The sequence below is a fragment of the Hyla sarda genome, chromosome 1 (assembly GCF_029499605.1).
Source record: "Hyla sarda isolate aHylSar1 chromosome 1, aHylSar1.hap1, whole genome shotgun sequence".
NCBI classification, from domain to species: domain Eukaryota; kingdom Metazoa; phylum Chordata; class Amphibia; order Anura; family Hylidae; genus Hyla; species Hyla sarda.
In genome coordinates this window covers 453,991,052-454,005,475 of record NC_079189.1, presented here as the reverse complement: position 1 = coordinate 454,005,475, position 14,424 = coordinate 453,991,052, and the positions used below count along the sequence as shown (strand labels likewise).

At 41.1% G+C, this 14,424-nt stretch overlaps 1 protein-coding gene across 3 annotated transcripts in view; it reads left to right on the top strand.

Moving 5' to 3' along the window:
• GLT1D1 (glycosyltransferase 1 domain containing 1) overlaps positions 1-14,424 on the top strand; it is a 135,440-nt gene that overhangs the window by 83,395 nt on the left and 37,621 nt on the right. For all 3 annotated transcript variants that reach the window (XM_056533636.1, XM_056533645.1, XM_056533625.1), the window contains exons 6-8: positions 243-299; positions 9,368-9,463; positions 14,230-14,279. In XM_056533636.1, coding sequence (XP_056389611.1) covers positions 243-299; positions 9,368-9,463; positions 14,230-14,279 — 203 coding nt within the window. The remainder of the gene's footprint in view (positions 1-242; positions 300-9,367; positions 9,464-14,229; positions 14,280-14,424) is intronic.

Below are 14,424 nucleotides of genomic sequence, written 5' to 3'. Positions count from 1 at the left end.
TTTAAACATCCTGTCCGGCAGGCAGGAGCACAGAATAGTTAGTGTGGAAGACAGGATAGGATGTCCTGATATCAGGACAGGAGAACGAGAGCGTCATTGTTGCTTTTTCGTTTCCATAAGGGTTAGCTATGAAGACCAGACTCTGTTAGTATAACTATATAATACATAATGATACACATACCATAAGAAACATGTCTAGCATACTTATCTTATACAAAGTTTGTTTTTGTGTTTCATTGTAGGAATTCTTACCACGCCAAATGTTTCTTTTGATTTAGAAGCTTTCCTTCGCAATGCAGGTAAGTTATAAAAACCATAAGCTGTTTGTCTGAAAAAACATTCAGCTTTTTATAGAATTACACCGAATAAAACAGCATGGATTTTACATTAGATGTTATTTTCATCAAACAGATTGAGCGTCTGCCGTCTAAAATATCAAATTTTCAGTAGCTAAATAAGACTGCCGCTAGCTTTCTTCTGGGTCTTTGTAAGGCACTCAGTTTAGCACATTCGTTTTTTCTTTTATATATAAATCTGCACCTAAGGTAGAGCGGAAAAAAATGAAATTAAAAAAAAAAAAAAAAAAGTTTTTTAAAATTTGTTGCAGTTTGAAGCTGTGATAACTACAGATACATATTTCCAGAAATCAGTGCAATCTTTCTCAGTAGTAGTTGTAGAGAAACAAAACGTAAATGAAATCCTATGGTTATATTGTGTTAAAGAAAAAATCCAGTAAAAGACAAATAAATCCTTGCACGTTCTTGGGCACATAATTGGGTATATACACTATTGTGAGAGGCAGTGGTGCCGAGATTTGAAAGCCTTCCTTCAGAGGAGAAGAATGGATTCAAGGGGAAAGTATTGCACCATGCAAAGAACTTTTGTCTTAAGATTTACCCAGTAGACTTTTGTCTGACAAAACACAAGCCTTTTAGGAGGAATGAAGATGTTAAAACCATTGAATTTAGTTCCTCTCCGTCTGTCATACAAGTATTCCAACTGCGGATAACAAATAAATCGGCTCTAGAAAACAGGCTCGTCACATTAGTAAGTACATGCCATTATTCAATACCTATGTCCTACTAAAACAGAGCAACACCAGCCTGTGACACACTGCATAAATCATAGCCTACGGTGTTACATCTTTAGCTAGCTATGAATTGTAAGAACCGTTCAAACAGAAAATATCATCCTTGTGGCTGGCTTGGATTAACTTTTTTTTTTTTTTTTTCACTGTAACTGGTCCAAGTTTCGTGTCCTTACAAAAAAGACAAATTTGAATAAAAACCTCTGGCATCTGTCACCTCAGCCATTGAAAAAGCTTTAGATGAGAAGCAAAGAGGATAGGCTCCTTACATATGTATTTTCTGGGGGATTGCTGCCAAAAGAGAATCTTTTGATTCAGAATTCTACACAATTTGTCTGTGTTTTATATTAAATAAACTTGATAAGCCAGGCTTTTCTACATACTTGCCATTGTGAAATTCATTTTGGTTTGTTATTGTACAGACTGGATATCTCACTGCTTTGTATCCATTGTAATCATCAATTCTATTTTAATTTCACATGTGCAAGTAAAATCCCCATATCTGTGGGTCAAAAGCCCCATACAGCCATGCCCTTACTTTAGACAAAGGAAGAAGGAGTCGGCACACCTAAGTGTAGCGTGGTGCTCGCGGACAGGTGCTTGAATCACCTCGAGTGTTTATTAAAATTAGGGATCGACCAATATCAATTTTTTAGGGCCGATACCGATAATCTGTCACTTTTCAGACCGATTGCCAATAACTTATACCGATATTCTGGTATAAGTTATCGGCTATTTCAACCCCCCTCCAGCGGGGCAGAAGCCATTGAGATCAATGATTTAAAGCGGGCACTTTAAATCAATGAACTGTAGCGGCTTTTGCGGTGCCAGAGACCGCTGCCCCCACCCGCTTCCCTCCCCCTGCCTGTCCTGGGGTTCTGAGTCTAACCACTACAGTTGCCCCATCACCTACCCCCCCCCATCCTCTGCCCACATACCGCCGCCGCTGCCCCATCCTCTGCCCACATACCGCCGCTGCCCCATCGCCTCCCCCCATCCCCGGTCTTATAATTACCTGTTCCCAGGGGTCCGCGATCCTTCTGGCTCCGTCGGCGTCCTGCGCTGTCACTGTGCGCACTGACGGTGACGTCGCTTTGGGGACGTCACTCGTCATTACGCAGCACAGCGCACAGCAATAGCGCAGGAGCCAGAAGGATGGCGGACCCCCGGGAACAGGTAATTATAACACCAGGGATGGGGGTAGGCGATGGGGCGGCGGCGGTATGTGTTCAGAGGAATGGGGGAGGCAATGGGGCAGCGGCGGTGGTATGTGGGCAGAGGATGGGGGGAGGCAGTGGGTCAGCGGCGGCGATGGTCGTCTCTGGCTGGGGAGCGGGGCATTATCGGCATAACGGCAAGGTAATTGCCGATACCGATAATGTCCAATATCGTGATTATCGGACGATAATATCGGCCAAACCGATAATCGGTCGATCCCTAATTAAAATAATTCACATCAATGGCATTGATGTAGCATGATAGCGTCACACGTGTGTTGCTATCATGCTACATCTACAGTGGGGCAAAAAAGTATTTAGTCAGCCACCAGTTGTGCAAGTTCTCCCAAAGATGAGAGAGGCTTGTAATTTTCATTATAGGTATATCTCAACTTTGAGAGACATAATGAGAAAAAGAAAAAAAATCCATAAAATCACATTGTCTGATTTTTAAAGAATTTAATTGCAAATTATGGGGGAAATAAGTATTTGGTCAATAACAAAAGTTAATCTCAATACTTTGTTATAAATACCCTTTGTTGGCAATGACAGAGGTCAAATGTTTTCTGTAAGTCATCTAGGTTGAGATCTGGAGACTGGCTAGGCCACTCCAGGACCTTGAAATGCTTTTTACGAAGCCACTCCTTCATTGCCTGGGCGGTGTGTTTGGGATCATTGTCATGCTGAAAGACCCAGCCACGCTTCATCTTCAGCGCCCTTGCTGATGGAAGGAGGTTTTCACTCAAAATCTCACGATACATGGCCCCATTTATTCTTTCCTTTACATGGATCAGTCAACCTGGTCCCTTAGAAGAAAAACAGCCACAAAGCATGATGTTTCCACCCCCACGTTTCACAATAGGTATGGTCTTCTTTGGATGCAACTCAGTATTCTTTCTCCTCAAAACACGACAAGTTGAGTTTTTACCAAAAAGTTTTACTTTGGTTTAATCTGTCCATATGACATTCTCTGAATCCTCTTCTGGGTCATCCAAATGCTCTCTAGCAAACTTCAGATGGGCCCGGACATGTACTGGCTTAAGCAGGGGGACACATCTGGCACTGCATGATTTGAGTCCCTGGTAGTGTGTTACTGATGGTAGCCTTTGTAACTTTGGTCCCAGCTCTCTGCAGATCATTCACTAGGTTCCCCCGTGTTAGATCTTGCATGGAGCCCCAGATCGAGGGAGATTATCAGTTGGTCTTGTATGTCTTCCATTTTCTAATAATTGCTCACACAGTTGATTTCTTCACACCAAGCTGCTTGCCTATTCAGCCTGGTGCAGGCCTACGTTTTTGTTTCTGGTGTCCTTTGACAGCTCTTTGGTCTTGGCCATAGTGGAGTTTGGAGTGTGACTGTTTGAGGTTGTGGACAGGTGTCTTATACTAATAACAAGTTCAAACAGGTGCCATTAATACAGGTAACGAGTGGAGGACAGAGGAGACTCTTAAAGAAGAAGTTACAGGTATTTGAGAGCCAGAAATCTTGCTTGTGTGTAGGTGACCAAATACTTGTTTTCCACCATAATTAGAAAATAAATTCTTTAAAAATCAAACAATGTCATTTTATGGATTTTTATTTCTTATGTCTCTCATAGTTGAGGTATACCTATGATGAAAATGATACACCTCTCTCATCTTTTTTTTTTAAATCAACTAGTGCCAGAAAGTTAAGCAGATTTGTAAATCACTTCTATTAAAAAAATCTTAATCCTTCAAGTACTTTTTAGGGGCTGTATACTAAAGAGAAATCCAAAAAAGAAATGCATTTCCTCTGATGTCATGACCATAGTGCTCTCTGCTGACCTCTGCTGTCCATTTTAGGAACTGTCCAGACCAGGAGAAAATCCCCATAGCAAACATATGCTGCTCTGGACAGTTCCTAAAATGAACAGCAGGGGTCAGGAAAGAGCACTGTGGTCATGACATCAGAGGAAATGCATTCCTTTTTTGGATTTCTCTTCAGTATACAGCCCCTAAAAAGTACTAGAAGTAATTTACAAATCTGTTTAACTTTCTGGCACCAGTTAATTTAAAAAAAAAAGTTTTCCACGGGAGTACCCCTTTAAGTGGAAGAACTTGCACAATTGGTGGCTGACTAAATACTTTTTTGCCCCACTGTATGCTATTGATGTGAGTTATGTTACTAAACACTTGAGGTGATTCAGACATCCATCGTGAGTGCTGGGATGCTTTTACTTTATACCATAAAAACCTGCTCACGGGTCTATTAAATAGGTCAGAGATGTAACCACCACTAAACATATGAATCTTGCAGGTGTAATCTACACACTTTGTGTAGATATGTGTACATGACACCGTTGTGCACAATTTGTCACTCTCTTATACTGTTCTTTCCATAGCCCCCTACACTTTCATATTAGAGCACTGCAGAATGTACATACAGGAGTATTGACTTCTCGTACTTTTTAAGCGACGTTTTCTGGACAATAGTAACCAATACATGTTGGGGAGAGGCATATAAGGAGTAAACCAGGCATCAGCATTGAGGTTGGAGAGGAGGGGTGTGCAAGAGTGTTAGAAAAACGTTATATTATTTCACATAAGAAAGTCTTCCAGGCCCCCATTTTATTCTTTCAATTAATTAGCCATGACCACTCCCTCCATAGTCTCATTTCTCCTACAGTAAATAATGCCCTTTATATGTTGATTCCAAGTCTTTATTTTTTTTCCAATCAACTTTAAAAAAATTTTTTTTATCAAAAATAAGGAACTGCTTCCAGAATAAAACTGAAAAATAAATAAAATAGATGTCAGTGTTAGTGAGCCTTACAATCTTTTATCATGAGCATTAAAACAAATGCTGTACCCTTTTCTACATCAAAGTCTATGGGGGGATATTTATCAAAGCTGTCCCACATCAATATAGACCAAACTACAGAGTGTTAGGCCGGTCTATTGTGCGCCTAATTTATCAAAAGGCGCACGGCTCTTGATAAATTCTGCGCACAGACTTTGTGATCTATGCTTTAGACTGTATTTAAACCTGCTCCAACATGGACTGACATTTCAGCGTACTTTCAGCCGATGCGACTTGTCGCTGAAAAGTCGCTTTTGATAAATTCAGCACCAATGCATTTTTCTGTCTAAAATAGACTTGCATGCATCATGTTCTAAAAATCCGTAAAAGTCCGCAAATCCGCAAAAGTCGGAAAAAAGTCACATATATAGACTGCGACTTTCTGTGCGACAAATTTAGACAGGAAAAACCAGTCTAAATCCTTTGATAAATATCCCCCTATGTATCTTTATCTAGTGAATTTTATTTCCAGATAAGGCTGAGTTTACATTAGCGTTGACCTTAGGTCATAGGAGCTCCCCTAGCAATGTCCATTCAAATTACTGGATTTCATCGGAGAAAAAAATCCTGTATGTCCTGATTTTTCTTCTCCATTCAACTCCTGTGTAACAATGGACCTCAGGCAGAAACCCCTCAAAGCTTATTCAAAGCCAATGGGACCTGTCAGGACCCAGCAGTGTCTGTTGTGCTCCAACCAGTTTAGGGTCCGTTTGAAGCAACAAAAAAAACAAAAACAAAAAACCTTATGGGTTAGAGCACAATGGCAGTGTACACATAGCCTAACCTCTCTAATGACAGACATACAACCATAAATCAGTGAAATAAGGTTATGGTTGTTTAGCGGCAAAAACCTAAAAATGTACTGCATCATTAAAGAGGTACTCCGGCACTAAGACATCTTACCCCCTACCCCCGTTACAATCAGACCCGGAGCATGTTCGCTCCGGGGCTGATTACTGGCGATCACGGGGTCGGAGCAGCCCCCCCCCCCCCCACCCCCCGCGATCAGGCATCTTATCCCCTATCCTTTAGATAGGGTATAAGATGTCTTAGCACCGGAGTACCCCTTTAAAGCCCAAACGTAGCAGGCCTGAAGGGTTAGCGAAACTATTTACATGTAGACCTTCAAAAATTCTTCAGCTTCATTAAAAGTATGGCAGAAAAGCTCTTTATTGGAATCAAGGCTGTTTTGTCTTTCTGGAGAGCCCGGAATGTAACAGATGAAAGTTGCTGATAGAATCTCTGCATTGTTTACTCCAATCAATGCTTTCAGTGCTTTTTGTCTTTCTCAGTAAGTACTGCACCATATAATTCATTACAGTCATTATTTCAGTTTTATTTTTTCATTGTAACAATGTTAGCTAAAAAACACTTTTCATCTCTAGTCATTTGAAGTGCTGGCCTCTTGCCTCTTAATAAAGAGAGAACTGTTTGCGCATCGACGTTTCAGGTGTACGCCAAGGTACGGGTACTTCTGCTGATTGCTCAAGTGCACAGGCATTTTAATTTCACAGTTGCCAAGCAGGCATGACTTCATTGCACAAGTAACCTGGCAGCATGGAGATATAACAGAATAGGCAGAACCTTCTGCAGCGTGGCAAATCATGGTGCGTACTTAAAACTAAAAGTGGCAACAGACCTTCAGCCCTCGAATATATGTAGGGATGTTTCAACTCTTCCCCGACAGCAGATATGGATTTAGTAATCTTTTTCATTTTGATAGATTTGGCCTTGAATACTAAACCATGTTCGGAGTTCTGGACATCTTATTGAGCAAATTACTAACAGTATGTCATTTTCTATTTGCTTTGGGTTTTATGTGACTAGGGCAGGAGCTACCAAGGAAATTATGATTTGCCCTTTATCCCTGTTTAAAAAAAAATTGCATAGCTTTCAGATAAAGCGTTTGTATAAGGGGAAAAAAACATGACTGCTACTCCTGACCACGGACAAGTAAGTCGTAGCTGAACTGAACTGCAAGATATAACCAATGGACAAGATTGGAGCCGCTACTAAAAAGAAGCATTTGTTTATCTTTCATTTCTGGCAACCACTTTAAATACTATCTTCCTATGTATTTATTTGAACAATTGGGAAAATTAATGGGTAAAAAAAGAAAATGGCAGCAACACACTTGGTCAACAAAATGGAGGCTCTTAGCGCACTTTTTGATCAAAATGTGTCCCCTCCATCCACCACGCGGAGGTGGCCTCATATTGGATGGTACCCTAACACAAATACTGAGCCCAACACTCATAACGCTCACGTCTGCTGGGCATACAGCCTCTGACTGGGTGACATGTTGGATCCACTATCAATCCAAACCACCTCCTGTGAAATAGGGGAGGGCACGGCTACAGAGGGAGCCACCCCCCCAAATTGCACAGCAAAAACAAAAATGTAGCCAGCAACTATACCCAATACACGGGTTCACGCTGCTGTGGCAGGTACAAAACCTGTAAAAAAAAAAAAATGGCAGCAGCACACTTGGTCAACAAAATGGAGGCTCTTAGCGCACTTTTTGATCAAAACGTATCCCCCCATCCACCACGCGGAGGTGGCCCACCTCTGCTGGGCATGCAGCCTCTGAATGGGTGACATGTTGGATCCACTATCAATCCAAACCACCACCTGTGAAATAGTGGAGGGGATGGACGGCTACAGAGGGAGCCACTCCCCCCAAATTGCACAGCAAAAACAAAAAAAGAAAAATGTAGCCAGCACCTATACCCAATACACGGGTGCACGCTATACCCAATACACGGGTGCACAAGTACAAAACATGTAAAAAAAAAAAGCACACTTGTGCTGCTGCCATTTTCTTTTTTTACATGTTTTGTACTTGCCACAGCAGCGTGCACCCGTGTATTTGGTATAGGTGCTGGCTACATTTATCTTTTTTTTTTTTTTTTTTTGCTGGGCAAATGATTGGGGACTTAGTACTAGAGCCCTGCTTTGAACTATTTTCTTAATTCCGCTCCTGTTTGCTTCCTCTTGATTTCTGTCCATTACCACCCACCTGCTCCCACTAGGTGTGTATTTCAATCCCACCTGCTCCCGTAAACAGCTTTTAAGGATAGTACCACTGTGCCATTTAATTACCCCCTTGTAACATTTTATCACCCTCTTTTGCCATTTCATCAGCCCCCTGTGGCATTTCAAAGGTTTGTGGGATATGCCTGGGATTTTGCGGTATCCCCCGTATTTTCTGCCATCTCCCACTCGCAACAACCTGATTACCCCCTGCATGCACAATTTTGTTTACTGGGCTACTGGGCCTTCAGGATTATAATCCTGATGCAGGATTCTACTTTCTACTCCAATCACATACATCTACCTGGATGGTATGTGTTGGTTTATCTCTTTCCTGTACAGTTGATCACCAGCTGTTCTTACTTCTGCACACTGTGCAATATGCTTTTCTATGCTTGACATAAGCTAGTTTTTAAAATCTGAACATACCTGTCTGTATTTGTCAAGTGGATTTTTTTTCCAGCAAACAAAACATGCATACACCATGGCTTGGTTCATATGTGCTCACTGAGCTTTAATAACATGTGATTGTGAACGTTGTCATTGTATCAATGTGAACAGGATGTGATGCTTTGATCTGCTTTGATATCATGGTGCAATCCATTTCCTTTTTTCTTTAAATGTTTTTTATGTATAAAAGCAAGTACTGTGGTGTATTCATATAGACTTGAAAAAGGGGGCACATGCTCCCGAAACACGTTGTCCGTTTCTTAATAAAACCTTTTTTATTTGAACCTCTGTGTCCGCAGTTTGTCCCAGTTACCGGTGCGGCACTCACCCCATAGAAAACCTGTTTTTGCTCCTCTGGATACTCCAGTGACTCCAAGATTCATATGTGATTGGTTGTTATACATATGAATCTTGATTTTCAGGTCAAGTTCACATGTTCCTAGCGGCAGAACTGCATTTACCGCAGATGGCCATGGTTTTGTGGAGTGGTTTTGGACCATGAGATTTTTTATTATTTATTTATTTTTTTAAACATATTGAACTGTCAATAATGACATCCTAAACTGAGGCCATTCGTGGTAAATATCATGTAGATTTGGTCTCACGGCACACTATAGCCATGTTGTGTGGCTTTTATAAACTATTCAATTTTTTTTCTTTTTAATCTGGTTTCCAGGCTGTAGCTAGTATTCATCCTGGCAGCTTAGATAAAAATGCATTTCTATTTATTGAATTAACCATCTGTGTTCTGATTTGTAGGGATGACGTATATCCCAGGAGAATCACACATTTTCCTGTTAATTTGTGGTCTCAGAAGGGTTAAAGATCCGCTGTACCTGGTTGAGGCTTTTGCAGGTGAGTCTTCTTCTTTTTATGATAAACAGCACAATACATATAGCAGAGCCTGCAGCTGTAATAGCAGGCATCAGCTCAGCTTGTGTTTTCCTGCTCAGCTACATCTGAATTCTGGGCTATTGTACATCATCAAGAAAGGTTTTCACTTTAATGTGCACATTCACTTTACAAAATAGAATTTGTTGTATTACCTCTAAGGATTTACTTCCTACCTTGCAATTGGGATTTCTAGGGGTGAACGTTGCTGTTACCATGGCTTTGAAATACATCTAATGCTTTATGCCATGTAGCGTTCTCAATGAGTGTGAGTCATGGCAGACCATCCTGTGGACCTCATTGTACGCCCAACATTATTTTGATGTTATTTTGGGACCTTGCTTCTTTGTTTGACACATGTGAGCAATTTTTAGATAATTGTTTTCTCATTTTATATATGTGTAGAGATGAACTTGATGTCACTTAGAATTAAAGAAGTATAACAGCACAACGAGGACTTGTAGCGCAAGTATGCTCAATGTCAGTGAGCATGCATATCAAATGTCAATCAGCGTGCATACCCAATACCACACTCAGGATGTGTATATAGTATATTACACTCCGCTCCAAACTGATGTGCCAAGGACGCTGAGACACCCCCAAAGAACATAAGTATTATACAGGTGAAATCACACACAGCGTTAAAGAAGTCACTGATACAACACACTTTACCCCTATATAATTGTATAACTGTATGATCCAGATGACCAGGGAGAACAGCAGAGATGAATATCTGCTTTCAAAGCTGTCGGTGCTGCGGAGGCAGGAGCTACGTATTTTCCCTGCAGAATTTTGCTTGGAAAAATATAGTACAGCAGCCTCCCTTTGTGCTTTCTTCCATAAATGGCATCACACCGTGTTGACTTCATCTGAACTGAGTTGCAATACCACATGCAAACTGAAGGCACCAGTGGAGCTGTTTCTAAAAGGAGACAGTTATATTTTTTTCTAATCCTGGTCAACCTTTTTATTCATCTTACCACTAAACTAGAGGTATCCCCCAGCTATTCTTCCCTTGAGGCTTTGATTCAACAGAAAATATGCCCTGTAAATGGGGCATCACAGCTCTGCGGTATTGTTCAATACTTTGGTAAATCGAAAAAGACATCAGCCTATCTGTGTATGCTCCAGTAATGGGTAGTGTGAAAACTGTAATGTTTCAGGATTTTTTTTTTATATGGAAAAAAAAATTTATAATAGTAAACTCATTTTAAATTTGTCATTTCTGGATTATACATTTACTTTAAAGGGAAACCAACAGCTATAACCCTATACAGAGGGTTATAGTGCGTGTGAACCAGACTAAAATGATGTATCGCCTACACCGATTGATGATCGCATTCCAGACTGATATCCCCCTTTGCTAATATTCAAATGCTGACCTTTGCACAAAGGAGGTGGCAGCCAGCTTTCCGAGCTTCCCTGCCTCCTTCTTCAGTGCTCAGATAAGCCCTTTCACCTCCTATTGATGTCGGGTGTAGCCAGGGAGTGGTACCTTGGGCATATGCTCTCACGCTATTAGGAGGTGAAAGTGGAGAAGAGCAAGTGGTGCCTGCGCTCTGCTTTTCTAGGTATTAACTCTCATATGATTTAGGAGTGAAGATTTAGGCATATTCGAGAGGTGGGAAAGCTTATCTCCTACCTCCATTGCGCAAGGGACAACATTAACATATTAGCAACGGGGGCAATAATTCTGGAATGGGACCACTGAACAGAGTAAGTGATACATTATTTTAATCCAGTTCACCCATATTATAACCCTGTGTAATAAGTTTAGTGGGGTAAACCAGCTGTCAGTTTCCGTTTAAAGTAAATGTTTAACCTAGATTTATTTTTTACAGATAAGATCCAGACACTGGAACATGTTTGATTTGATTTCTATTGTATGATTGTATTTTTTTTTATTTTAGTAGATTATTATGGGAGCAGCCATCTTGCTTGGCTGTTTTTAACAGCATTTACACATATACTTTACAGCCATTCCCCTTGATATAGACACAATAGATTGGCCCATTTTCTGGGCATGCTCTGTGACCTGTGCAGAGATTAATTCTCAGGGAAGTGATATCTGATCTCTGAGCATCAGCTATTGTGAGTGGTAATAGGTCCAGTGTTATCTATACACTGGTGTTCCCTTTCACTGTTCTCCTGTCTGTGTTAAGGAGGAGACAGAACATTATCCGTACAGAACAGGAAGTCTCACCTTAGTTTTAGGCCTAGTGGCCAGGATGGAAACTGCACGCTTTTAAATGGGTACTCCGCTGCTCAGCATTTGGAACAAACTGTTCCGAACGCTGGAGCCGGCGTCGGGTGCTTGTGACGTCATAGCCCCGCCCCTCATTACGTCACACCCCGCCCCCTCAATGCAGGTCTACGTGACAGCCAGTGTATGTTCCAAACACTGAGCAGCGGTGTACCCCTTTAAGAGTATTTTCTAATATAATTGTTAAAATGAAACATTACAAAAAGAAATCACCATAAACTATAACAACCATATAACACTGCTGGTTGAATTTCCATGTCGATTGTCGATTTTTTCCATATTCAGATGCCATAATTAACAGAAGATTCAGTTTTGTATGGTCAATAAATAAGTGTTTTCTTCTGTTAATATACAGTGACTGCTCTCCTGACAGACTGGTGGGAGGATACTCATTTAGCTTTAGGATGCGAAGATTGTCTCTGACCAAAGCTGCTCTCTGGCTGTACAATACATGCTTTTCCATGGAGGGTTATAGTTTTCAGCAGTGTCTGTCTATGTATAGTATCTAACTCCACAATGTGCACTGCTTTTATAGCTATAATCCATGTGTCTACTAACAGTAATCTATTGGTTTGATTTAACATACAAGGAAAGCTACAAGAAGTTCTCCACCAATAAATGACATTAACAATTATGGACAAATGTGTAGACCTGCTAAGCCTGCCCACCTTATGTTTATAATTCTCTCTTGTGCTGAAGATCTTAGTAGGGTTAAGCTGGCCATCCACATAGGGTGGCTTGGGGGGATCGTGAAACAGCTAAGTGTGACAAAGTTCTCCATGGAAAGAGGTGGAAAAGTCTCTGCCACACACCTGGTGGTGGTGATCCTCCGTGAGTGCAGGAGGATCGGGCAGTAGAAATCCAGCATTCTCTATCCTTCTCTTCCCTTACAAGAGACCACAATTAGATGGTCAGCTGGTCCCACCAATACAGGTCTAATGTGTATGGCTAGCTTGAGGAAGACTTGTTGCTAAGGTCATGCTCCCTGATTATCCTATTATAGACACATGCATATTAGATGGAAATGAGCCACCATACATTAGATCGGTCATCATAAAATTATTAGTATTAACATTTGACAAGAAACACGGCATTGGCAGATCGAGGATATGTCTTTAAAAAAAATACTAAGGCAAGAAAAATGTAAAAGGCGAATGATCCAAATTCAGAGTAAATTTCAGCCGACAACTAACTAATAAAAGTCTGACATAACCGATGTGCTTCACTAGCTGACAATCTTAAAGGGGTATTCCAGGATTTTTTTTTTATTATTAGGGGCTGTAAAGTTAGTGTAGTTCATAATATGGTGTCTGTACCTGTGTGTGACGGTTTTCTCACAATTCTTATTTGATTTTCACCCCAATATTTATTTTTAACAGCATACAAAATGACTGTTGTCTCAGATTTTTCCCAGGTTGCAATGTGGCCGAGACCTGACCTCACTAGTCAGCTGATGACAGGGAGCCTGTCTGCTTCAATGGGTGGAGGGATCGCTTGGTGGGAGACAGAGCAATCTGCAAATAATGCAACAGCTGTAGGCACCCTGATTGAAAACCACAGGTCTTTTGAATGGATGCAGCTCATTTATGTTTCAATGGGTGGGGTGACTGATGTGGGGGAGGGAGGAAAATGGAATTATGGGATTTGTAGGCAAAAAAGAAAACTCAAACAGGAAATGCCAGTTCACAAAAAGCTAGTCACAGTGTTATGGCAATCTCACAACATAGCCATTTAGCCCCAAGACAAGCGCAGATCCTTCCTAAGTATGTCCATTTCTGTCTGGCAGGTACATACTAAAATCACCTTATGGTGGATAACCCCTTTAACTGACTGATACAGTGAGCATTGGCCCTATACTATCATCAGGAGGCCATCTCTTGGCAGTGCACAATTCTGTTCGGTGCCTGGAATCATGGTCTTGGACACAGCTGAGGTGATCAGCTCAGAGATGGATTTGCACTGTGCTAGCAGCATATATAGGGCAAAGCAGTCTGGCAGAAGTCACACTATGTCATTCTTAGTCTTAATCTTTGATTTTCTTTAACTTCCAATTCAGGTGGAGAACTTCTAAAGCATTGTAATACATTGTATGATTCTCAGTACAATCTTTTACTATGAAGTAGTAACTTTTCTGACTCTAGGGCAGGGTCACATGGGGCGCATCCACAGCGCGAAGTATGCGCCCCATGTGACTCGAGGGACTGCAGAGCAAGCTCCCGACTACGGCTGGGTAACTCTGTGTGTGCACTTGTAGCGGTGGATTTCTACAGCGGGAAATCCGCCACTACGAGTGGACACACAGAGCTACCTGGCTACATGTGACCCTACCCTTAAAAAGATTTGTCTAATCGCAATAATCATCTGCCAGTTCATTCTCAATCACAACTCACACAGTGAATGATTCATTGCTTCCATACTTGACATTTTCTATTCAGTCAATAATGTACTGCCAATTACTTTCTCCTAGAGTGGCATGAAAGGGAACCAGGTATTTGCTTGGCTATTATTGGGCCAATGGTAAGTATTACCTTTATTAATAAACAAGTAAGCATTTTAGAATTAAAAATCTTGTTGCCTTTTTTATTCTGAATGAAAATGTATATTTTGCCTACAAAAATTTTACAGAGGTGGGTTCCACCAAACATCTCGGTCTTATCACCAT